General features: G+C 46.8%; 1 protein-coding gene and 1 non-coding gene across 4 annotated transcripts in view; both read left to right on the forward strand.

The window, feature by feature from the left end:
* The window catches only part of PHACTR3 (phosphatase and actin regulator 3), a 257734-nt gene that overhangs the window by 223078 nt on the left and 8685 nt on the right, over nucleotides 1–25971 (forward strand). For all 3 annotated transcript variants that reach the window (XM_056843978.1, XM_056843977.1, XM_056843976.1), the window contains 2 exons: nucleotides 17028–17083; nucleotides 25729–25790. In XM_056843978.1, the coding sequence (XP_056699956.1) occupies nucleotides 17028–17083; nucleotides 25729–25790 (118 nt within the window). The remainder of the gene's footprint in view (nucleotides 1–17027; nucleotides 17084–25728; nucleotides 25791–25971) is intronic.
* On the forward strand, nucleotides 18135–18206 carry TRNAS-GGA (transfer RNA serine (anticodon GGA)). The gene has a single exon. It is a non-coding gene; the product is annotated as a tRNA-Ser (tRNA).

Consider the following 25971-nt stretch of genomic DNA (forward strand, 5'->3'; position numbering starts at 1 on the left):
TTGTCTGTCTCCAGATTCCTATTCTTAGGGCAATGTCCTCCTTCTTCTTGGAAGTTCCACACAGTTCTCTCTCTCTCTCTCTTTCTCTCTCTCAGCTAGTTTTGTAGTTAGGAGACTATCTCTGTCTCTACCCTTTACTATCAAGGATGTTACGGTAGTTCCTTAATAAACCTTTGTCTACACTTTAATCAAGTTGTGAGCCTTTGCTGTGCTAATTACTTTGCCAACAGTAATAGGGGTTGCCAACTCTGGGTTGGGAAATTCCTGGAGATTTGGGGTGCAGCCTAGGGAGAGCAGGGGTTTTTTTGGGGGGGGGGAAGGTCCTCAGTGGGGTGAAGAATCATAGACTCATAGAGTTGGAAGGATCGCAGGAAATTCACAACTGCCTCCCCCCTCACACACCCAGTGACCCATACTTCATGCCCACAAGATGATCTGCCTGAGGTCATAAAACCTCCAGGGAAGGAGAGCTCGCCACCCCCCGAGGAAGCTTGTCCCACTGAGGAACTGATGTCTCTAGCCTGGAGATCAGTTGTAATTCTGAGAGATATCCAGGCCCCACCTGGAAGGTGGCAACCCTACCTACCACCGTCCTCAGCTCTCCCTACCGATGCACATGGCTCCACCTCCCTCTTTCTTGCATGCAGACCTGAAATCCTAAAGCTTCATCCCATAAGGTCAAGGAGCAACAGAGGTCTGTTACATTTGCCAGTCCCAAATCTTTTTTTCTTCTTGCAAAAGAATTCATTTGGTAATTAATCGGGCAAGTGACATGGGAACCTGGGGGATATATCTGCAGGGGGGGGGCTTCCTACACCTGGCGCAGCGTGGGACCTTGCAGAGATGGGCTGTTCTCTGCAGGCAGCAACCAGACCAGCGCAGAGCTCAGCCCACTGCGTTCATTACTATTGCTGGGGGGGGGGGGTTGATTGTAAAAACAACTTTCCAAAGAGAGCTGAATGCACTCCTCCCGTTGGAGCGCAGTCGTCGTGGCAATGGCTCCCCGAAATGGCTCTGCAGGGGCTGCCTTTGTGTTCAGAGCAGCGAGATTAGCAAACCCACTCACAAATTATGATTGCCATAATTCTTCATCTTCCCCCCCCCCTTTTTTCACAGCAAATATGGTCCTATCATACACTTCTGGGCCGCGTTAAAAACGACTTGACTGCAAAGCGCCGATTACTTTCCAGATCGGTTGAACGTTTCAAAAGGGTTGTTTGTTGCCTAGCGGAAAAGGAAGGCAGAGATGTGATTCAAATTTGATCTGGTTTTTTTAAAAAATTATTATTTAGTGCTCAACTTCCAGCAGTTGCAATTGTAGGCTTTTTGGAATACTTTTTTGGAATGCTGTGTACAATTCCGGTCACCACACCTCAAAACAGATATTGCAGAGCTCGAGAAGGTGCAGAAAAGAGCAACCAAATTATCAGTGGGCTAGAGCAACTGCCCTATGAGGAGTGGTTGAAACGCTTAGGGCTGGTTAACTTAGAAAGATGGCAGTTAAGGGGAGATATGATAGAGGTCTATAAAATTATGCATGGTATGGAGAAAGTGGACAGGGAGAAGATTTTGTCCCTCTCTCATAATACTAGAACTCGGGGTCATTTGCTGAAGCTGGAGGGTGAGAAATTCAAAACAGGTAAAAGGAAGTATTTCTTCATACAACACATAGTTAAATTGTGGAACTCCCTGTCCCAGGACGTGGTGATGGCTGCCAACTTGGAAGGCTTTAAGAGGGGAGTGGATATGTTCATGGAGAAGAGGGGTATTCTTGGCTACTAGTCATAATGCATACCTATTCTTTCTAGTATCAGAGGAGCATGCCTCTTATATTGGGTGCTGTGGAACACAGGCAGGATAATGCTGCTGCAGTGGTCTTGTTTGTGAGCTTCCTAGAGGCACCTGGTTGGCCACTGTGTGAACAGACTGCTGGACTTGATGGGCCTTGGACTGATCCAGCGCGGCTTTTCCTATGTTCTTATGTCACCCTGGGCAAAGATCAGGTGGGGTTTCCCCTGCCTACTTTTTGTGCCCATTTCTTTTAGATAACTACCATTACAAAAGACACACACACATCAGAAACAAACATATATCCCTTCACCAAAACATCTGTTCAGGAAAAGGTATCTGCCCTATATCTTCAACAGTGAAGACAGATGAGAAGAATTTGTTTAGCAGCAATCGCTTTATCCTCCCTTAGTGTTCCTTTAGGCTTCAATTAAATTAGGCTTCAATTGTCTAGGCTTCAATTAAAATCCTAGACAAAAAGAAATTAGATTAGGGCATATATGCCAACAGGTAGGCCTCTGGTGAACCTCAAGGGAGAGGGTGTTCCAAACCAGGTGCCACCACCAAGAAAGTCCTGTCTCTACTTACTACTTGCCTCAACTCCATGAAGAGGACACAGAGGGCAGAGCTTTGGATGAGTAACTGGTGAGCTGGAGAGTAGGAAAGGAGGAGGCTCTTCAGGTTTCCCTGCTCAAACAATTTAGGGCTTTAATGGTGAGCTTTGAACTGGAGATAGAAAGTAAAGCCAAGGCCCATGGTACAAAATAAGGTTAAAATATATTTTATTACTCAGTTAAAATCCCCAAATTCCCCTAAATGTTTCACTGAGAGGCTTCTTGAGGGGAATCTGTTAGTCTTACTGCAATTTCCCAAAAAAAGAGTACAAGATCAGTAGTTGCCCCAAAACCAGAGCGTCCCCACTTCCCCAGCAATGTGATGACATCACTTCCACTAGGTGTCGGAAGTGACCTCGACGTAGGGTTGCCAACCTCCAGGTAGTAGCTGAAGCTCTCCTGCTATTACAATTGATCTCCAGCCAATAGAGATCAGTTCACCTGGAGAAAATGGCCGCTTTGGCCATTGGACTCTATGGCGTTGAAGTCCTCCCCTCCCCAAACCCCGCCCTCCTCAGGCTCTGCCCCCAAAACCTCCCGCCGGTGGCAAAGAGGGACCTGGCAACCCTACTTGGACGCATCGCCAGCGACAGAGGCCTGGGCCTCAGTTTGTTGCCACTAAATTCCCCCCAAAAGTCCCCCCAAAATTCTCAAAGAATTTTTGCAACAGCTGCTGCTGTTTCTACTCTTTCCCACACCAGCAGGGGTAATGTGAGGAACCTTGGGAAATACAAAGGAACCCAATTCTTTCCTATGTCAAGATTATTTGAGATTTCAGAGGAGGAATGCTAATGTTCGTAGGAACCACAACATTCTTCCCATGTAGTCTGAGGTGGCTTAAGAATGCAGGTTAATTAATTAATTAATTAAGATGCTTATCTGCTGCTCCTTTCATGTAAAAAATTCCTGGAATGGCTTCCAAGAACCATCTCAGAGTATAAAAGAAAAACAGCATTTGAAATAATAGAAACCAATAAAAGAACAGATATGAAAAGTATACAATAGCAGACAGCTGGTAAAACCACAAATGATCAAAAGGAACAAAAGATTTTTAAAATGTCTAAAATGGCCACAGGAGAAACAGCTTTCAAAAGAACAATATTCAGACAGAATTGGCAGGGCCAGTTAAAACATCAAATTGACATTCATACAGCGAGCAGAATGAAATATCCGTAGCTGGGGAAGATTTCCTACATGCTGAGAAGAATAAAATTGCCCTAATCCAGCAGCCAAAAGTCAACAGATTCCATACCAGATGTGAAGTTCCCTGAGGAAAGAGTTCACCTCCATAACAGGAAAGGCCTTTTTCTCAAATGCTCACCCACTTGACCTTTAATGGCAAGGACATCCCGAGCAAGACTTCTGTACTTGGTCTTAACTGGCAGGCAAGAAGAAGAGTGGGTTTTTATATGCCGACTTTCTCTACCACTTAAGGCAGAAACAAACCGGCTAACAACCACCTTCCCTTCCCCTCCCCACAACAGACACCCTGTGAGGTGGGTGGGGCTGAGAGAGCTGTGACTAGCCCAAAGTCACCCAGCTGGCTTCATGGGTAGGAGAGGGAAGCCAACCCGGTTCACCAGATTAGAGACTGCCGCTCATGTGGAGGAGCGGGGAATCAAACCCGGTTCTCCAGATCAGACTCCACCACTCCAAACCACTGCTCTTAACCACTACACCATGTTGGCATATATAAATGTGTGTGTATATGTGTGGAAAGTGCCGTCAAGTCACAGCCGACTCATGGCGACCCCATAGGTTTTCCAAGGCAAGCGTTTAAGCAGAGGTGGTTTGCCGTTGCCTTTCTCTGCAGTCTTTCTTGATGGTCTCCTATCCAAGTACCGACCCTGCTTAGCTTCCAAGATCTGACGAGATCAGGCTATATTATACCGTTCCACACCCTCAGGAATATATAGGGCGGGGCGCCATGACACCCGCTTTTATCTTTCCTGGCACCTGCCAAGTGTTTTTTAGAAAGTGGGCAGGGCCAGGTGGGGCTTTGGCCCAGGAAGGTTCTAGTTGGTCACTGCAGATTTGATTGGCTTTGCAGACTTTTTAAAATGTAACTACTAGCAACTGCCACCAAAGCACAAGGCTCTTCACTGTGTGACTGAAGGGAAGCTGGTGCAGCCATTTTTTCACTGGCACTATCTCCTGCAGCAACCATTTTGTGGCTGCACCCACCACACAGTGTTAGAAGTCCAAAGGTGCCTGCATGCTCAAAAAGAACACATGAACACATGAAGCTGCTTTATACTGAATCAGACCCTTGGTCCATCAAAGTCAGTATTGTCGAAGACTGGCAGCGGCTCTCCAGGGTCTCAGGCAGAGGTCTTTCACATCACCTACCTAGCTAGTCCCTTTAGCTGGAGATGCCGGGGATTGAACCTAGGGGGACCTTCTGCATGCCAAGCAGATGCTCTACCCCTGAGCCACGGCCCCTGATAGAGGGGAAGGCAATCCTTCAGGTACCTTATGCACAGACAGTAAGGGGCTTTATTAATAAGCAGAAAGCCAGTGTGGTGTAGTGGTTAGGAGCAGAACACTCTAATCTGGAGAACAGGGTTCGATTCCCCACTCCTCCAAATGAAGCCTGCTGGGTGACCTTGGGCCAGTCACAGTTCTGTCAGAACTCTCTCAGCCCCACCTACCTCACAAGGTGTCTGTTGTGGGGCGGGGAAGGGACTGTGATTGTAAGCTACTTTGAGACTCCTTAAGGTAGAGAAAAGCAGGGTATAACAACCAACACTTCTTCATGTTCTTATTTTGAATTGTGCCTTGAAGAAAAGTGGTAACCAATCAAGACAGGGCCGGTTCCAGCTTTTGGGGGACCCTGGGCAGAGAGTGCCCATTCCCCACTAATGCCCCCACTCCCCACACACACCCCAGTGACCCTTATGCCATGCACAGAAGATGTCCAAGATGCCCTCCCTCTCATGATCTGCCTAAGGTCATAGAATCAGCATTGCTGACCGATGGCCATCTAGCCTCAGCTTAAAAACCTCCAGGGAAGGAGAGCTCACCACCTCCCGAGGAAGCCAGTTCCACTGAGGAAACACTCTGTTAGAAAATTCTTCCTAATGTCTAGACGGAATCTCTTTTGATTTCAATCTCAAATTACCTTGTATTTCACATGCATGATGCCATACGGATTCAGAGAAGGAAGAGGCACTAGAGAAATTTATGCTGGTTACTGGAGCATACAAGAGAATTTCAGAAGAAAATCAGCTTGTGTGTCATAGATTACAACAAAGCTTTTGACTGAGTGGATCATGAAATGCTATGGCTGATTTTAAAAGAAATGGGTGTGCCACAGCATCTGATTGTCTTGATGCACTACCTGTACTCTGGACAAGAGGCTACTATAAGGACCGAATATGGAGAAACAGAATGGTTTCCAACGGGCACAGATGTCAGACAAGGATATCTTTTATCTCCCTATCTGTTCAATCTGTATGCAGAACATAAGGAAAATTGGATTAGATGTAGATGAAGGTGGAGTGAAAATTGGTGGAAGGAACATTAACAGTTTGAGATATGCAGATGACACCACACTACTGGCAGAAAACAGTGAAGACTTGAAACGACTCCTGATGAAGGTTAAAGTAGAACTTGTGAAAGCAGGATTACAGGGGAACATCAAAAAGATAGAAGTAATGACTACAAGGAAATTAAACAACTTTAAGGTTGACGAGGAAGAAAGTGAAATTGTTCCAGGTTATCTATTCCTTGGCTCCATCATCAACCAAATGGGAGACTGCAATCAAGAAATCAGAAGGAGAATGAGACAGGGAAGGGCAGCCATAAAGGAGCTAGAAAAGATTCTTGAGTGTAAGGACATGTCACCGGTGACCAAGATCAAGATCATTCATACCATAGTATTCCCCATTATTATGTATGGGTGTGAAAGTTGGACAATGAAGAAAGTTGACGGGAAGAAAGTTGATTCATTTGAAATGTGGTGTTGGAGGAAAGTTTTACAGATACTGTGGACCACCAAAAAAACAAATAAGTGAATTCTAGATCAAATCATGCCAGAACTGTCCCTAGAAGCAAAAATGACTAAACTGGGGCTATCATACTTTGGTCACATCATGAGAAGACAAGAGTCACGGGAAAAGCTGAAAGCAGCAGGAAAAAAGGAAGACCCAGCCTGAGATGAGAAGCCACGGCCCTCAGTTTGCAAGATCTGAGCAAGGCTGTTAATGATAGGACATTTTGGAGGTCCTTAATTCATAGGGTCACCATAAGTAGGAAGCAACTTGACGGCACTTAGCACACACACTTGGGGCGAAAATGCATGGTCGCTTTAGCCTCCTTTATTCCCTGTTTCAGCCAGGATTCAGCCAGGATTGAACGCATGCGTTTCACCGAACATGCGTTTGATCCTGGCTGAATCCTGGCTGAAACAGGGAATAAAGGAGGCTAGAGCGACCATGCATTTTCGCCCTTGGTTGAAAAATTGCCTTCTCCCACACCACCATATGGAACCAATCAGTGAGTCAGGAATGATGTCCCTAATACCCATCTTGGCCAACTGGTCCTCTAGGATTCCAGGGTGGATGGGACCGAAAGATGGATCCAAGAGAACAAATTAGGGCAGTGCAAAAAAAAAGGGGGCGTTAATTTCAGGTTCAGGTTTATTGGACCCGAAACCTGAAATAAGCCAAATACCCATACTGGTAAATGGGTGTTGCGGCTTTTTTTTAGGTTTTCCTGAAAAAATTCGGGTCCATTTTAGCATGTGGGAATTTTTTTTTAGGAGCTCTGGGGGGCATTTTTAAAGGTAGAGTTACCAAATTTTCAGGGTAGCTGCAAGGGACTCTCCTTGCATGAACCCCGAAGTTTGGTAAAGTTTGGGCCAGGGGGTTAGATTTTATGGTCCCCCAAAAGGGTCACCTCCTTCTCCATAGAAAAGCATTGAGAATCACAGGATTGAAGGAACGATCATGGTCCTGGTGATGTGCTTGATTGCATCTGCAAGAGCACAGTCCTTTTAATCCTGGCCCAGAACTCCTGCTAAGACTTGCTAAATTTCCTTTGACATGTCCCTCTCTAGGAGGTATTGACCCATTGATTGACACTTCCTGTCTGTATGCTGTTGCGAGACGGTGGGTGTGTTGCAGCTGACATAGGAAAGCAGGGTAATGTCTCCCGCCTTTCCGCTCTTAAGATTTGACTCTCATAGTTTGTAGGTTGTGAGCTGTAGATACATAATCTTTCTCATAGAAAAGCACCGGACCTCTCTGCAAGGTGATATATATATATATATATATATATATATATATATATATATATATATATATATATATATATATATATATATACACACACACACACACACACACACACACACACACACACACACACAAATGTGTGCCCTGAACATGTTACTTGTCTCACAGAGTTGCCCTGTTGCCAGATGCCAACGAAGAGACCCCAAAGCCATGTGGAATTACTTAAAATCTTGCAATGTATATGTGGGGTGTAGTATTTTTCCTTCTGTCTACAGATCTGCTAGATGCCCCAAGGAGATTTTACCAACAAAATACAATGGCACGGGTCCATATCACAGTAGTCTAGTCTCTAGCATCTGACATTCAAATATGAACACCTACAGTTTCTGGCCACTTGATATACTAGTTCTCCATGCTTGTATCTAATGACTTTATGATTTTGTAAATTAGCTAGATGAAAAAGACCAAAATTCCCCCAAAACAGCTAATGAGGACTCAATATGCCCTAGAAAGAACAGAATGTTGAGAGCCGCTTAGTGTGAGTTGGTCCCAAACCATGTAGACTTTTTTCTATTCCTAGAACTACTCTAAGTCACTTATGGTTTTTTTTCCTGGAAGTGACATGGGGATGCCACCAATGTTGTGCCCCCCCATGTCCCTGCCCCCAGTCCTCCTGCCAGGCAGCCCTATCACTTGTCCTTACATTCTTCTGTTCTTACATAAGTGAAATAGTACTCAGGAGAAAGAGATGCCATAACAGATTAAAATGAATTTTTGTGAGAACTGGCTTCCTAGTACTGGACTACCACATTTGCGCTTGGATCCAGTGATGCACAAGTGGAAACACAAGAAGGACTTGGCGCAGTTCTATTCTTGTGCAACACTTAGCACTTTCCTCCCTGTATTTTATAGCACCAGTAGGGTTGCCAACTCTGGGTTGGGAGCTTCCTGGAGATATGGAGGTTGAGCCTGAGGAAGGCAGGGTTTGGGGAGGGAAGGGACCTCAGCAAGGTCTAATGCCATAGAGTCCACCCTCCAAAGCAGACATTTCCTCTCCAGGGGAATGGAAGGAGTTGGGAATGTTTAGTCTGGAGAAGGGGAGGTTGGGGGGGCATGATTGCTCTCTTTAAGTATTTGAAGTGCTGTCACTTGGAGGAGGGCAGGGAACTGTTCCTGTTGGCAGCAGAAGATAGGACTCGCTATAATGGGTTTAAATTGTGGGCGGAAAGGTACCAGCTGAATATTAGGGGGGAAATTTTTACAGTAAGAGTTGTTTGACAGTGGAATCAGCTACCTAGGGACGTGGTGAGCTCCCCCTCACTGGCAGTCTTGAAGCAGAGGCTGGACAAACACTTGTCAGGGATGCTCTAGGCTGATCCTGCATTAAGCGGGGGGTCGGATCACATGGCCTGTGTGGCCCCTTCCAACTCGGTGATTCTATGATTCCATGATCTCTGTGGTCCAGAGATCAGTTGATAGTTCTGAAAGAGCTCCAGGCCCCACCTGGAGGTTGGCAACCCTAGCTTTACATGGAGCAGCAGGGGGGGCGGATGAGTGTGTGGTTCCTGTTTTTAGCACCCATCCCACGATCCCTAATTCTGAGTGAAGAATATGCATACGGTCCTTTGTTAGAGCCACCCACTACAATAAACTCACCCCCCTCATTTCAAGAGGCATCCTTGGCCTCCATCTTTTTGAGCAACCAAGAATCCTTTTCAGTTCTCTAGCTCTGCATATGTTCCTGGCACACCGTGAGGGATTCTGTTGTGGTTGTTATTTTTATTCTATTGTGATCCTTTCATCTTGGAGAACATACAGATCCCCAAGGGCGGGCTCACTCCGCTCAGGGACAATGGGAGTACTTCTTTGCAGGAGAGGGTCTCTCTACCCCCCCCCCATTTTTGATGTAGAAAAAAAAAAGGAATCAGAAGTCAGTACAGCATGTACTGTGCTGAATGCTAAGTGGTTCAGGGACAGTCCCTTGTTTACTGAATCCAGAGAGTAATTCTCTCTGAATAGGGGCAAAAACAGAAAAATAGAGACCCGGTGAATAAAAAATGAATAATTTTCACCTCACGAAACCACATGGAGTCATTTACTCCAGGGGATGATTTGAGCAGCAAGTTAGAATGCGATTTGTTCTTGTCGATACGAGGGTCCGTAAAAGGGAAAGGAATAAGGAGAGGTCTAAGGGCAGAAGGTAGGGTTGCCAACCTCCAGGCAGTAGCTGGAGAACCTCCTGCTATTACAACTAATCTCCAGCCAATAGAGATCAGTTCCCCTGGAGAAAATGGCCCCTGTGGCAATTGGACTCTATGGCATTGAAGTCCCTCCCCTCCCCAAACCCCACCCTCCTCAGGCTCCACCCCAAAAACCTGCCGCCGGTGGGGAAGAGGGACCTGGCAACCCTAGTGGATAGCCAGATACATGCAAGATATCCTCCCCCCTCCTTTTTCTCCCTTTCCTCCCCCTTCCTGTTCCTTACCCTTCCCATCCTTTTCTCTTCCTTCTTAGTGCAGGGGTGTCAAACTCCATTGTTACGAGGGCCAGATATGACAAAAATGCACCTTGGTTGGGCCAGGCCATGCCTCACCAGCCTAGACCTAGTATGGCCACTGTGTGAGCAGACTGCTGGACTTGATGGACCTTGGTCTGATCCAGCGCGGCTTTTCTTATGTTCTTATGATGGGGGGACTTTCTTGCCTGGCTCGCAGGCCAGATAAGAGCTCTCAAGGGGCTAGATCCGGCCAGCAGGCCTTATATTTGACACCCCTGTCTTCATGCCTTTTCCATCCTCATTGCCCTTTCCTGCCGTTGGGCCTGTGTGCCTCTCAGAAGTGACTGGCCATCATGGTTACATCATTAGCAAACCTCCATGTCCTGGACATTTATTTATAGGAGCCAGTCATCGAGTTTGGGCGCCATCTGTACGTTTTAACTCTGTGATGGTTTTAAAGATTTTACTTGTGTGTTTTAATGCTGATGTTATTTGTGTGACCTATTGTGTTTATTCTGTCGGAAGCCGCCCTGAACCCAGCAATTCCAGGGAGGGCGGGGTATAAAGTTAATAAATAAGTAAATAAAAAAATAGCCTTCCTTCGCTGTATGTACCCAGCATTTAGTGTTCAGAGGTATATTGTCCCTGATCCTATGATCAGGGACAATATACCTCTGAACACTAAATGCTGGGTACATACAGTGAAGGAAGGCTAGGTTACCTTTTGCTCCTATGGATAATCGCTGTTGGTAGGCCCTCAACATATCTCTGGCCCAATAGTCTTCCAGTATGGTGTAGTGGATTAGAGCAGCAGACTCTTATCTGGTGAACCAGGTTTGTTTGCCCACTCCTCCACATGAAGCCAGCTGGGTGACCTTGGGCTAGTCACACTCTCTCAGCCCCACCTACCTCACAAGGTGCCTGTTGTGGGGAGGGAAAGAGAAGGTGATTGTAAGCTGTTTTGATACTCCTTAAAGGTAGAGAAAAGTGGGGTATAAAAATCAACTCTTCTTCCTCCTCTGTTGGTCCTGAGTCTTTGGAGTCCAACAGTCCATGGAACTGAGGAAAGGGCTTCCCTTTCCATTTTGGGAATTCCTTTTGAGGTAGGGTTCAGTGAGTCTGGAAAACCAGGGTTTCTTTCAAGTTGTAATAACTCCACTGTGAAGCACTCCTTGCTGTAAGGCTATACTTGTCCTCCCATTCACGTGTGAGGCTGAGATGTATCTCTAGAATGCAGCACAGTTTAGACAATGAATGTTCCTTATAGAGGATGGAAGAAGTGTTGGGTTTTTTGTGGCGACTTTCTCTACCACTTAAGGAAGAATCAAACTGGCTTACAATCACTTTCCCTTCCCCACAACAAACACCCTGTGAGCTAGGTGGGGCTGAGAGAGTGTGACTAGCCCAAGGTCACCAAGCTGGCTTCGTGTGTAGGAGTGGGGAAACCAACCCAGTTCACCAGATTAGCCTCCACCGCTCATGTGGAGGAGTGGGGAATCAAGCCCGGTTCTCCAGATCAGAGTCTACCACTCCAAACCACTGCTCTTAACCACTACACCACACTGGCTCTCAACCACCGCTCTTAACCACTACACCATGCTGCAGTGTTGTTTTCTGTTGCACCAGAAGGTTGGACCAGAACCAATGGGTTGAAATTAAATCAAAAGAGTTTTCAGATAAACATTTGAAAGAACTTCCCGACAGTCAGAGCGGTTCCTCAGTGGAACAGGCTTCCTCAGGAGGTGGTGGGCTCTCCTTCACTGGAGGTTTTAAAGCAGAAGCTAGATGGCCATCTGTCAGCAATGCTGATTCTGTGAACTTAGGCTGATCATGAGAGGGAGGGCAGGAAGGGATGAGTCAGTGCTCGGCTCTCATGGCCCTTTCTTACATGCCCAGGGTAATGCTGTCACCACTTTGGGTAGGGTTGCCAGCTCTGGGCTGGGAACAACCTGGAAATTTTGGGGATGGAGCCTGGGTAGGGTGGGGTTTGGGAAGGGGAGGGACTTCAATGGGTTATAATGCCATAGAGTTCACCTTCAAAGCAGCCATTGTCTCTGTTGCCTGGAGATCAGTTGTAATAGTGGGAGATGTCCAGACACCACCTGGAAGTTGGCAACTCTACTTTGGGGTCAGGAAGGCATTTTCTTCCAGGCCAGATCAGCCCAGGGATCATGGAGGTTTTTGGCCTTCCTCTGGGCATTGAGCAGGGGATCACTGGGCGAGTGTGGGGAGAAAGTAGTTGTGAATTTCCTGCATTGTGCAGGGGTTGGGCTAGATGACCCTTGAGGTCCCTTCCAGCTCTATGTTTCTGTGTTTTGCCTGCGCAATTCTAACATGGCTATCTGAAGAACTGTGTCTTTGTGTTCTGACAAAGGGAGCTTTGACTCTCTAAAGCTTACACCCTGAAAATCTTGTTGGTCTCTAAGATGCTACTGAACATAAGAACATATGAAAAGCCTTGCTGGGTCAGACAGAGGTCTATCAAGTCCAGCAGTCTGTTCACACAGTGGCCAACCAGGTGCCTCTAGGAAGCCCACAAACAAGACAATTGCAGGAGCATTATCCTGCATGTGTTCCAAATGTGTTAATATAATAAGCATGCTCATCTGATCCTGGAGAGAATAGGTATGCATTATGACTAGTATCTAGATTTACTAGTAGCCATGAATAGCCCTATCCCCCATGAACATGTCCACTCCCCTCTTAAAGCCTTCCATGTTGGCAGCCATCACCACATCCTGGGGCAGGGAGTTCACAATTTAACTATGCGTTGTGTGAAGAAATACTTCCTTTTTTCTGTTTTGAATCTCTCACCCTCCAGCTTCAGCAGATGACCCCACATTCTAGTATTATGAGAGAGAGAGAAAAGCTTCTCCCTGTCCACTCTTTCCATGCCATGCATAATTTTATAGATCTCTATTATGTCTCCCCTTAACTGCCTTCTTTCCAAGCTAAACAGCCCTACTGGACTGGGATCTAACTGTATCTTTGGCAGGAACCTGTGAAGACATGCATATCAGTGTGAAACCCCAGGCTTGAATTCCTGATGTGCCAAAGGGGATTTGTTTCCAGAGGAGGGGATCTGGGAGGGAGGCATTGAACTGTCCATTTTAACATGACCAATGACACCAGTTTTTGCTTTTTAAATGTTTTTGAAATAATGAAAAGAATGGGGGAAGGCGAGTCCCATTTAGCCTTATTTTGTTGCTTGACAGACTCCCCCACCCCCAATTTATTGCACGTTTGCATTTTTATGTGTGAAAAATTGGGGACAGCTGGCTTCCCAAAAGGAAATCTGGGGCTTATCTCAGCCTGTATGTAAACACACGAAGCCTTAATATTCATAAGCACTCCAAGTCCTGCTTTTATCTCTCTCTGATTCTTAGATAGGCATTTAATCCCCTTTCTCCCCAAGGCCCTCCTCCCAGTTTATATATCCTTTGTAATCTGATGTAAAGCTTCCAGGGAAACCTACATCGGACAGCTATAATTTCACATGGGCTGAGTGCAAGGATTGTAAACAGCAGTTCGCGGGGCCCTTTGATTCAGAGATAAGCTCTGAGTGCAAGTAACTGTTTGCCATTTGAGATTGCAAAAAGCGGGTTCATCTTGGTAACAAGGCTCCGGGAACTGAATTCTGAAAAAGCCTTGGAAGCGGAAATTGTCTGGATCAAAATTATAATTCCAGCAACAACGCATGAGAAGAAACTTGGGGCTGCCGCTGAAAATGTTTTCTGCCCAATATTACTGCCCCCTGCAGCATGCAGATGTTCTGCCCCTGTCATCAGAACCTATGGCTGGAGGGAGGAAATAGGCAAGGGTATGTGGGACAGGGCCTTTTCGGTGCAGGCACCAAGGCACCCTCCCTTTTGCTGGCTTTTAAGCAGAAGGACAAAACAGTTCTGTTTCAGAAGGCTTTGGATGGGGTAATGGAGTAAATAATGGGGACAAATGGTGTTTTCTGGAGGGAGAGTCCATTGATGGTCTTGTGGTCTATTACCACTGTGTTTTTTCTAGACTGCCCTTTTTAGAAGTTAATCTTGATTCTTATTGTCTAATTTTACCCATTGTATCATTTATAATATTTTGTTTTTTGTTGTGAGATGACTTGTGGATCTGCTGGGATGAAGGGGGGGACACAATAACTAACAGTGTAATCCGGTGCAGAGTTACTCCCACCTAACCCCATTAAAATTAATGGGTTTAGACTGGAGTAACTCTGGATAGGATTATACCAAAGTGACACAGAAATCAAGTGGCACCTTTAAGACAAACACAAGTTTATTCCAGCATCAGCTCTTGTGAATCTGAGATCACTTCATCAGATACATATGGAAGGGACAATTGTTTCACATGGCATCCTCTTGATAAGTCATATTTATTGGATTGTTAGTGTAAATTTTGTATCTGTTTGTACTCCCTTTGTATATGCTGTATATATTTATTCACTTTGCACTTTATAAAATTCACTTATTTGCTTTATAGTGTTATAGTGCTGTTTTGGGTTGCTCCAACCCCCAGGTGGTGGCTGGAGATCTTCCGCTATTACAACTGATCTCCAGCTGATGGAGATCAGTTCCCCTGGAGAAAATGGCCGCTTTGGCCATTGGACTCTATGGAATTGAAGTCCCTCCCCTCTCCATACCCTGCCCTCCTCAGACTCTACCAACCAAATCTCCAGCTATTTCCCCACCTGGAGCTGGCAGCCCTACTGGTGGCAGAACTTTCATACCACCTCAAACATGACAATTTTCAGTGAAGTCAGTTCACACGTTCAGTCCATTGACAAACAGTATGTTTTGTGGGGATATGAGCCTTCTGTCTGTAGCCCGTTCACATATGTCAGTCATCCCTTGACGTTGCTGTCTTCAAAGGATGACTTTCCGCACGTGGACTAGGTTCAAGTGTATAGTGAGTAAACACAGGGACATCTAGAGGTGTGCATGCATGTGTCAATTAGTCTCTGCCCTGGGTTGACCCTTGATTAAATGCTGCAAAAGAACCACCCTCCTCCATCAGCCCCTCCAGAGTCCAACATTCAGAGCTTTTATGCTTTCCTCTCTCCTTTAGTGCCTGCAGAGGTGTCCTCCAAGCTATTTTGGGTGGGCGGGCAGACGGGTTGTTAGGGGGTCATGGGAGCACCATGCAAATGGTGCATTTAGCCAGACAAGATGATGATGATGAAGAAGAGTTGGTTTTGTACTGATGCTGTGTCTGTGGAGGGGCTGTGGCTCAGTGGTAGAGCATCTGCTTGGCATGCAAGAGGTCCCAGGTTCAATCCCCGGCATCTCTAGTTAAAGGGACTAGGCAAGTGGGTGATGTGAAAGACCTCTGCCTTGAGACCCTGGAGAGCCACCGCCGGTCTGAGTAGACAACGGACCAAGGGTCTGATTCAGTATAAGGCAGCTTCATGTGTTCCTTCCTTCCTTCCCCACTCCTCCTCCACAGGAAGCCAGCTGGGTGACCTTGGTCTAGTCACAGCTCTCTTAGAGCTCTCTCAGCCCCACCTACCTTATAGGGTGTCTGTTGTGGGGAGGGGAAGGGAAGGTGATTGTAAGCCGGTTTGATTCTTCCTTGAGAGGTAGAGGAAAGTCGGCATATAAAACCTACTTCTCCTTCCTTCCTCCCTCCCTCCCTCCCTCCCTCCCTCTCCAGTTAAAGGGACTAGGCAAGTAGGTGATGCGAAAGACCCCTGCCTGAGACCCTGGAGAGCCGCTGCCGGTCTGAGTAGGCAATACTGACTTGGATGGACCGAGGGTCTGATTCAGTAGAAGGCAGCTTCATGTTCTTGTCGAAGGCTTTCACGGTCAGAGTTCATCGGTTCTTGTGGGTTATCCGGGCTGTGTGACCGTGGCCTTGGAATTTTCTTTCCCGACGTTTCGCCAGCAACTGTGGCAGGCACCTTCAGAGGAGTAACACTGAAGGACAGACATGAAGGCAGCTTCATGTTATATTGTCGAAGGCTTTCACGGTCAGAGTTCATCGGTTCTTGTGGGTTATCCGGGCTGTGTGACCGTGGCCTTGGAATTTTCTTTCCTGACGTCTCGCCAGCCGCTGTGGCAGGCACCTTCAGAGGAGTAACACTGAAGGACAGACATGAAGGCAGCTTCACGTGTTCAGGCGTTCCTTCCTTCTCTCGCAGCGCCCTCCCCGGGCGTTGGGATGAGCAGGTGCGCCAACACGCGCCTCTCCCAAGGCTCCCCGCCCATTCACGAGCGCCTGTGGGGAGGCGAGCGGCGGCGCTGGTCCAGCCAGGCGGCGGGAGGATCCCTGGGCGGGGGTGGGGGGCGCGATCATCTGATCGCGGAGCGTCAACCCCCAGGCGGGGCGAGGGGAAAGGGGCGGCCCCGCAGGCTGGAGCCCGGGATGCTCGGGGCTGAGCGCCACTCGCGCGCCTCCCTTCGCCGGCGGAGCTGTCCGGGCTGAAACCGAAGCGCGCCAGCTCAGCTAAGCCGGATTCCCTCCTGCCCGCCTGAAATGCTGGCGACCAGAACCGGCGGAGGACCCTTTGCTAGCATCTCTTGAGCTGCAACCCAGGAGGAGGAAAAGACGGCTTCGCAAGGGGGAGGCTGGAAACGTGCGGAGTCAGCAGCGTCTCCAACTAACCTGGCGTTTCTCCCCCCCCCCCTCCGGAGAGCGGAGAGGGATGTGTGTTAGTGGGACAACCTGGCCAGGCAGGGGCGCCTGCTAGAGGAGAACTTTTCTGCCTCTCGGGGGAAACGGAGCCTGCCCTTTGGGATGGCGCAGAGATCCCACCTCCAAGACCAGTGATCTGACCTCAAAGACAACTGTTGTCCGTCTCTCCCCCCCCCCCACCCCGCAACAAAAGTGTGGACTTTGGTGAACAAAAAGGACAATGGTGCAAAACGTCATCTTGGTTTTCTTCCGCAGGAGGCTGAGCCAAAGACCTGCTGTTGAGGAGCTAGAAAGAAGAAATATTTTGAAACGTAAGTTCTTGTTTGTTTGTTTTTCTAAATTGCAATTCCTCCTTTTTGAACCGTCTGGTGTGTTTTTTAGCAAGCGTAGAGGGAAGAGTTTACCTTCCTTTCTTGAGAAAAGGTACAGGAGAGATGAAATTTCTCTCTCTTGCCTGTTTTCTTTTCTTTTTTTTATTTTTAAGGAACTTCTGGTATTTTAGTTAATCCAATATTTATTCTTAAAATTGATCTTTTCTCCTAGATTAATCTTAAATAATGTATATTTCACATTGACCTAATCCTTACCAGTAGCAGAAACATCTACTGCAATGTTTAAAGTGTTTCTAAAATCTGCATCTGGTTGGCTTTCATTGGTGTATTACACCAGAACTTTCAATATTTTATAAGTTCCCATTTTTTACAAAAGGGAAACTGAGGCTGGGAGCCAGTCAGTTAGTATCTGCTGAGTCCACAGCAGAATTGAATTCTGTGGTCATCCCAGCCATCCTAAACAGAGTTACACCCCTTGACCTCAAGGGATTTAGAAGGATGCAACTCGGTTTAGCATGGCACCGCATGCCTTCTAATCCCAGAACTAATTTACTAGGATCCTGTTGGAGATTTGTAAGGAAAATGAAAAGTGTTCGCCTACCTTTGCCTCGGTGTGTTGATGATCTGGTGTCATTTTTTCTCCCTAAAAAGAATGAAAATGCACCACTCAAATGGCAATCTTTCACTTCAAAAAGTGCAGCAGCCATGCAGCCATGCAGAAGAGTGACTTTCCCCGCGAGCAAATTGGTTGCACAACAGCCTGACCTTTCTAATGTCAAGGCCAGCTGCGCATTAAAGCCATGCAAGGCCCATTAGTGTATCGTAACAGCGTGTTCTTTAGCGTCGCCACTGCCCAAATTTACCCTGAAGCAAAACCTCAGGCAAATTTTGAATGCATTTGGAAGGGAATTTCAAGAATCGTGAGAAAGTCAGCTGCATTGTTTGAGGCTCATGAGCGAGGTGTTTCCAAATCTGTCGGTTGGCGCTAAAATTGGAGGGTCTGGCTCAGGCTAAAATATGAGTCAGAAGAGGGGCTGTGGCTCAGTGGTAGAGCTTCTGCTTGGAATGCAGAAGGTCCCAGGTTCAATCCCCGGCATCTCCTGTTAAAGGGACTAGGCAAGTAGGTGATGTGAAAGACCTCTGCCTGAGACCCTGGAGAGCCGCTGCCGGTCTGAGCAGACAATACTGACTTTGATGGACCAATGGTCTGATTCAGTAGAAGGCAGCTTCATGTGTTCAAGAGCAAAAAGAGGTTGAAGGGTTTTAATAAGTTATGTCATTGGTGATTTCTGTTATCGTTGGTGTTCAGCTGCACACTTGCTCAACGTCTTATGAAATGTCTCTCCAGAAAGTGCGTAGCGGAGAAACTGGTTTGTGCATTCAGATGCATAAGCAAAGCTACCCTCTAAAGGTCAAGGCAGGTATCGCTGCCTCTTTCAGCTCCCTGGAAACAATAAGAGGAACTATTTTACATGTGGAGGTCCAAGCAAGTTAGACTGCAAGCTTGCACACATGTACTTGCAGGAAATTCCCAGTGAACACATCAGGACTTACTTCCAATTACACTTGCTGTGCATGAGCTTTCCAACCCCTGGCCACTGGTTTCATCGCAGTCAGTGTGACCTGAACTTCCATTGGCCCAGGGTTCAAGAGCTGGCAGGGTATGGTGTCTAAGCATGTGAGCTGGCAGGACGCGGGTTCAAATCTTGCCTTGGCCACACATTTGCAAGGTGGCCTTAGGTGAGCCACTGTCTCCCAGACTCAACTGCAATGCGGGGATAATTATACTGCCCTACTTTACAGGGTTGTTGAAAGGATTGTTGAGAGATTAGATAGATAGATAGACAGACAGACAGACAGACAGACAGACAGACAGACAGACAGACAGACAGATAGATAGATAGATAGATAGATGATAGATAGATAGATAGATAGATAGATAGATAGATAGATAGATAGATAGATAGATAGATAGAGACAGAAGAAGAGTTGGTTTTTATACCCCACTTTTCTCTACCTTTAAGGAGTTTCAAAGCGGCTTACAATCACTTTCCCTTCCCCTCCCCACAACAGACACCTTGTGAGGTAGGCGGGGCTGAGAGAGTTCTGGGAGAACTGTGACTGGCCCAAGGTCACCCAGCTGCCTTCATGTGGAGGAGCGGGGAATCGAATCTGGTTCACCAGATTTGGGGAGGCGCTGTGGCTCAGTGGTAGAGCATCTTCTTGTGGGAGAGGGTGTGGGTTAAACCAGAAGGGATCTGGGCGTAGTGAAAAGAAATCACCTTCGTTCCAGTTAAACGTTCTAGATTCTAGAACCTCATTTACAGTCGAGGCGTCTCCATCCATTCGGGATCCATCTAGATTTACTCTGGAAATCTGCTTGCTGAACTGACTTGCCTTTCATTTTTCATGAAACCCAAATTTCAGTGCCTTTGAAACAAAGTGGGGTGGTGGAGTCCACCAGCGACCCCTTTCATGTGTCTTCTGGCTCATAAGTATCGATTAAAGTTCTTAAAGAGTAATTCCTCAACGGATCTCTGGGCCAGGAAAGACTTTTGCTGGAGCCTTTGCCAGATAGGACTGGCTGTGATGTCTCCGATTTGCAGCGGCCGCTTAAATTTTTAAACCCTGAGCTGGCTCCATCCCAGACGTGTGCTGATGGAGAGCTTCCCATCGATTTCAGAGAGAGCAGCTTGGGAGCTCTTCCTGGTGCAAATAAATCAGCTAAAAATGGAACTCTCGCAAGCTTGCATGATTGGCTCACGGTGCGTTTTCGATGCTAAGAATACAAACCAATCGGAATAAGCACCGTCCTCAAGGTTGTTTCCAGTACCGGTTAACTCATCTCTGTGCGCTTCTTACGAGGGCCATATAAGCGCAGGTCTGCAGCGGTCAGTAGGTTACTACAACATTCCCTAATCTCTCTCTCTTTCTTCTCTCCCTCCTTGCTTTGCACGCTGTGCTGGCCCCCTTTGTTTGGCCTGATTGTAGGCATGCAATACCCAGGGAGACTAGCATGTAGACAAAATAAGTTTTGGACCAGCGCTCTTTTGATTACACCCACTATTTCTTGACAACAGCTTCATTTTGTGCTTTTATGCGCTGGGTACAAAATATCCCGCAATGCTTGTACAAATCACCACTGGGAAGCAGGGTTTGGAGCATCAGGCCTGTGGCTCAGTGGTAGAGCATCTGCTTGTCATGCAGAAGGTCCCAGGTTCAATCACTGGCATTTCCAGTTATAGGAACCAGGCAAGTAGGTGATGTGAAAGACCTCTGCCTGAGACCCTGGAGAGCCGCTGCCAGTCTGAGTAGACAGTACTGACTTTGGTGGACCAAGGGTCTGATTCAGTATAAGGCAGTTTCATGTGTTCAGTTTTGTGTCCTTTGCACAAAAACAAAAACAAAACCTCTGATGACAACCCACAATAGGTTCATACAGTGTAACAATGCTCTAAAATTATTTTCATGCATTTTGAGCTTTAAGAGCTGAGTGCTGGTTTGGTTTTGCTCTATGGACAACTGTGACACATTAGTGAACACATTTTTTATTCTTTTTTAAAACTTAAGACTCTTTGGCACTTAAGTGTCTAGGGGACATTTTTTTCCTTATGCTGTCCTGTGGCATAAAAACTCTTAAATGTTTTCATTGATTACTTTGGAACATGGTTTTTATCCCACTTTTCCAGTTTAGTTCAAGATGGCTTCCTATAACACCCAGAACAATCAAAACAATTCAGTCAAGAATACAGTGCCTAATTTAAACAGCAGCAGAATGGTAATTCAACAGTTTAAAGAGAAGTAAGCAGAAAAAGTTAAGCTCAACAGGAGGGCGAGACAGACTTAAACCAAAAGTTAAACAAAAAAAGGTGTTTATCTGACATGTGAACACCACCAAAAAGTGTATCAGGCAAATATCTCAAAGGAGACATTCCCAAACAAAGGGGTATGTGTGTCCAGTAGGGAAAAAAGTAAAGGTTGTCCCCTGGGCAAGCACCGGGTCATTCCTGACCCATGGGGTGACGTCACATCCCGACGTTTACTAGGCAGACTATGTTTATGGGGTGGTTTGCCATTGCCTTCCCTGGTTGTCTACACTTTACCCCCAGCAAGCTGGGGACTCATTTTACTGACCTCGGAAGGATGGAAGGCTGAGTCAACTTTGAGCCGGCTACCTGAAACCAACTACTGTCGAGATCGAACGGAGGTCGTGAGCAGAGCTTTTGACTGCAGTACTGCAGCTTACCACTCTGCGCCACGGGGCCCTTAGAGATGGATGTTTTTGAAATGTGGCAGCCTGGTATGTTGGATTGTTAGTCCAGAATTCAAAAGAACCATTTTTAAAAAACATCTTCCAGCATTCACTTGATATCTTGCAATGGGGAAAACCATGAAGCAATGGGGAGGGGCTGTGGCTCAGTGGTAGAGCATTTGCTTGGCATGCAGAAGGTCCCAGGTTCAATCCCCGGCATCTCCAGTTAAAGGGACTAGGGAAGTAGGTGATGTGAAAGACCTCTACCTGAGACCCTGGAGAGCCGCTGCTGGTCTGAGTAGACAATACTGACTTTGATGGACCAAGGGTCTGATTCAGTAGAAGGCAGCTTCTTCTGTGTGTTCAATCCTGGATGCCACATCCAAGCAGTAGCCAAAGGAGTTGGGGAACAGATTGTATGGTATAAATGCTGTGCCCAGGAAGAAAACTTCAGTGATCTGAACAGGTGCAAACCCCATTGACCCTGCAATGGGAGGAGAATTGAGGGTTTAAGAGCACTGCTGGATCAGACCAGTGGTCCCTCTAGTTCAGCATCCTGTCGGATGCAGTAGCCAGCGAGTTACCCTGGAGGGCCAACAAACAGGGCATAGAGGCCAAGGTGCTCTCCTGATGTTGTCCCCCAGCACTGGGGTGTGGATGTTCCCTTAACTCATCATGGATAGTAGCCATAGTTGGATCTGTTCTCCATGAATGTCCAGTCCCCTTGACAATGTCTTTGGCTTGCACAGACTGCCTGTAGGGGTCCCTCTGCACAGTGACTCAGAGCCAGCGTGGTTTAGTGGTTAAGAGCGGTGGTTTGGAGCAGTGGAGTCTGATCTGGAGAACCGTGTTTGATTCCCCACTCCTCCACATGAGTGGCGGAGGCTAATCTGGTGAAGCAGGTTGGTTTCCCCACTCCTGCACATGAAGCCAGCTGGGTGACTTTGGGCTAAGTCACAGTTCTCTTGGAGCTCTCTCAGTCCCACCTACCTCACAGGGTGTCTGTTGTGGGGAGAGGAAGGGAAGGCAATGGTAAGCTGATTTGAGTCTCCTTTTTTAAAAAGGCAGCAAAGATGAGGGTATAAAATCTCTTAGAGCTCTCTCAGCCCCACCTACCTCACAGGGTGTCTGTTGTGGGGAGGGGAAGGTGATTGCAAGCTGGTTTGATTCTTCCTTCAGTGGCAGAGAAAGTTGGCATATAAAAACCAACTCTTCTTCTCCTTCTCTTCTACAACCACCTGAGATCCATGCCTTCCCTGCTTCCTAGACCTTTGGCAGTTGTGGTTGGTAAGAACTGTCTGCAACTGTCAGAGCTACATCCACAGCAATGGAACTGTTGAAATGGGAGGGAAAATATGGATTTGGAAGTTTGCTGAGAATTCCTAGGTTGCTTTCAGAGAGCAGCAGAGTGAAGTTCCCACTGAGTCAAGCTTTGCTTTGATCAGAACTGTTTTTGTCTTAATCGGTCAGTTGTCTCTATGTCAGAGCTAATTTAGAAACCTTACCAAGAGAAGGGGCGTAAATTACACTCTTGGGCCTGGTAATGTAGAGTTGGCAGAGGCGTTTCATTAAGACTGATCAGTCCAAAGCTGGACCTGTGAATTGTTAATTGATCCAAGGGCAGTCTTAGTGATACTGCTATTACAAAACTCTAGTTTTCCCCATTAAGAGTGTAACATTATGATATCACAAAGCCAGGTTGTAGTGAAGGACTGACATTCCTCCATCAGCAAAGGCTAAATGGTAGATCCCCATCATGTTTCAAGCCCTCAACGGTTGCGAGAATTCAAGCTGTTCCTCATCATCGCCATCATTTATTATTATGGTTGTTGAGCAAACACATAGTTTTAAAAATTACTCTGGATTTGTCCATTCAGACAAAGGATGCATTCATACATTGGTGCAATTTCACCATGGCTGGGCCCCAAGCTGTGGTAGTAGTGGTTGAATCATATGAACACATGAAGCTGCCTTGTACCGAACCAGACCCTTGGTCCATCAAAGTCAGTATTGTCTACTCAGACTGGCAGCGGCTCTCCAGGGCCTCAGGCTGAGGTCTTTCGCATCACCTACTGCCTGGTCCTTTCAACTGAAGATGCCAGGGATTGAACCTGGGACCTTCTGCAAGTCAAGTGAATGCTCTACCTCTGAGCCATGGCCCCTATGAGAAAGGCTGATCACATGGGAAATTCACGCATCGGCACTACATCTTTTTAATGGCCACTGCAACCCTCTTGATTGGGGCTGCAAGAGATCCCACTACACTGAAGTATCAGTAATGTTAATCTGAATTGATATATATCTTTGCATTCCTTGATAATGTAATTTGATTTGGCATTAGACTTATTGTTAACCCTTAGGCACTGGGAGCCATAGTGATGGAATGCCTTAAGCATGTGCAGAGAGCATTCCCCAAACTTACAGCTAAGTAATCCCATGTGTCTGGGATTTTTGGAGGCAGGAGTAAAGAATATCAGAAGATCCCTGCTGGATCAGACCAGTGGTCCATCTAGTCCAGCACCCTTTATCACATAGAGGACAACCAGTTCCTCTGGAGGTTCAACAACAGGGCATAGAGGCCTTCCCCTGATGTTGCCTCCCGGCACTGGGCTTCAGATGTTGACTGCCATGGAATTTGACTTCACCGAAGAGAAGAAGCTTTGGGGAGGGGCTGTGGCTTAGTGGGAGAGCATCTGCTTGGCATGCAGAAGGGCCCTGGTTCAATTCCCAGCATCTCCTGTTAAAAGGGACTTGGCAAGTAGGTGATGTGAAAGACCCCTGCCTGAGACCCTGGAGAGCTGCTGCTGGTCTGAGTAGACATTACTGACTTTGATGGACCATGGGACTGATTCAGTAGAAGGCAACTTCATGTGTGTTCAGAAGCTCAATCTGTTCTGTCTTAAAACAAATAAATAAGCAGATTCCGCCCCATTTCAGGAACAATGTAGGTAGTGTTGCATGTGTTTGCTGATCTTTCCTCGGCAACAGAAAGATCGGGCCAAATAGGGTATTATTTCTCCTTGGAATGAGAATGCTGTCGATTCCCCCAAAGTTAGCATTTTTATAAAACGTTTTTTTCTTATCAGCGTGTGTTTTGCACTACCTGTTTGCTCATCCGAGGCCACCTAAGCAGAAAGCGGCACCTTCGCTGACGTTTCTGCTCCTTGAATAGAATTACAATTGAATGAGATAGGGTGTGTGTTCACCATTCTGTCTGGCACACTGATTGTCAAGGCTGCGAAGGTTTCAGGCTCTCCCCAGTTACAGCGGGCTGCTCGCAGCTACTATCCTTCTATAAATAGCTCCATGTGGCTGCCTTTTCAAAACGCTCGGTAGACAGCAAAAAATAGAGAATCGGATTCTAAAAATACCCACCCCCTCTCCCCCCCTTCAAGCAGCATCTTCAATGCTCACTAGCTTACTGTTGTATGCAAAAACCATACATCTAATGCACTGCAGAAAATGCCCCCCCCCGGTTTGCTGGCATTACCATTTGCAACACAGGATTGCTCCGCTATCCTCCCCCCCCTTTTAAAAGATGGTTAACAATTTTTCCCCCATAGGTTTCCAGCTCCTTCTAGGTCACGGGTGCAGGTCTTAATTTAGTAACAGGCGGCCCTCAAAATAGAAAAATCCATTAACTCGTATCCCAGGGCTAAGGATATATTTCACACAATGTTACCGTTCTCCCGTCTAGTTTTAGCTCTGCTATGCCAGAGTTATCACAGCTTGAATACTAATACTTACGGCACGGAAAAGCAAACAGGCTTTGGGTGAGAGCATCGCTTTGTGGAGAGGACAGGAGGGGGGAAAAGGAAACCTTCAAAGGCTATCAAGGATCTATATTAAGATTGGCACCATGAGAATAGTAGGAGGCAGAGAAAAATGCGTGGGAGGAGATGCTGGCTATTGTTATAAATTAATCAACAAAATTACGGGAGGCTGGCAGAGTAAGGGTATGAGGAACGTGTGTTCCCTGAAGCAGCTGCTATACAATGTTCCAGCTTGTAAGGGCAGCACAGATGACTCAGACAGAGATGTGGCATCACAAAGCGATCATTTAGACTTCTAAAAGTCTATCGATTTTCCCTCTTTAAAAAAAAAGTAGAAGAAGAAAGAAAGAAAGGAACGCCCCTCATTTTCCTAATAGAGGGACGGGATTGGCTGCTTGGTGCCTGTGGAAGCTTCCTTTAATTGGTCACCGGCGGGAGGGCTTGGCATCGGCTGGAGCGTGCCGCCAGCGTGCGATGCTCTTGGCAGAACACCAGGCAAGGTGGGCACCGAGCTCGAGCCAGTAGAGCAGAGGCAGAGGAGGAGCTCGCCGAGTTGGTCTTCATGAGGAAAGTCATCTCTCTCTTCATCTTTTCTGCAGAAAGGAATGACCAAACCGAACAGGAAGAAAGGAGAGAGATCAAGCAGAGGCTGACCAGAAAGGTAAGAGCGCTCTCCGAGTTTCCCCGTTTTTGATGACATGTTTCACACATGCCTTGTAAGGAAGACCCTACGAGAAATGTAGACGAGAACTGCTGGGCTGGAACAGGTGGCTAGAAGCAGTACTGTCCCACAGTGCCAGTCGAAAGACTGACGCCTGGATGACAGTGATAGGTCACCTGTG

Source organism: Euleptes europaea, chromosome 2 (assembly GCF_029931775.1).
Source record: "Euleptes europaea isolate rEulEur1 chromosome 2, rEulEur1.hap1, whole genome shotgun sequence".
NCBI lineage: Eukaryota > Metazoa > Chordata > Lepidosauria > Squamata > Sphaerodactylidae > Euleptes > Euleptes europaea.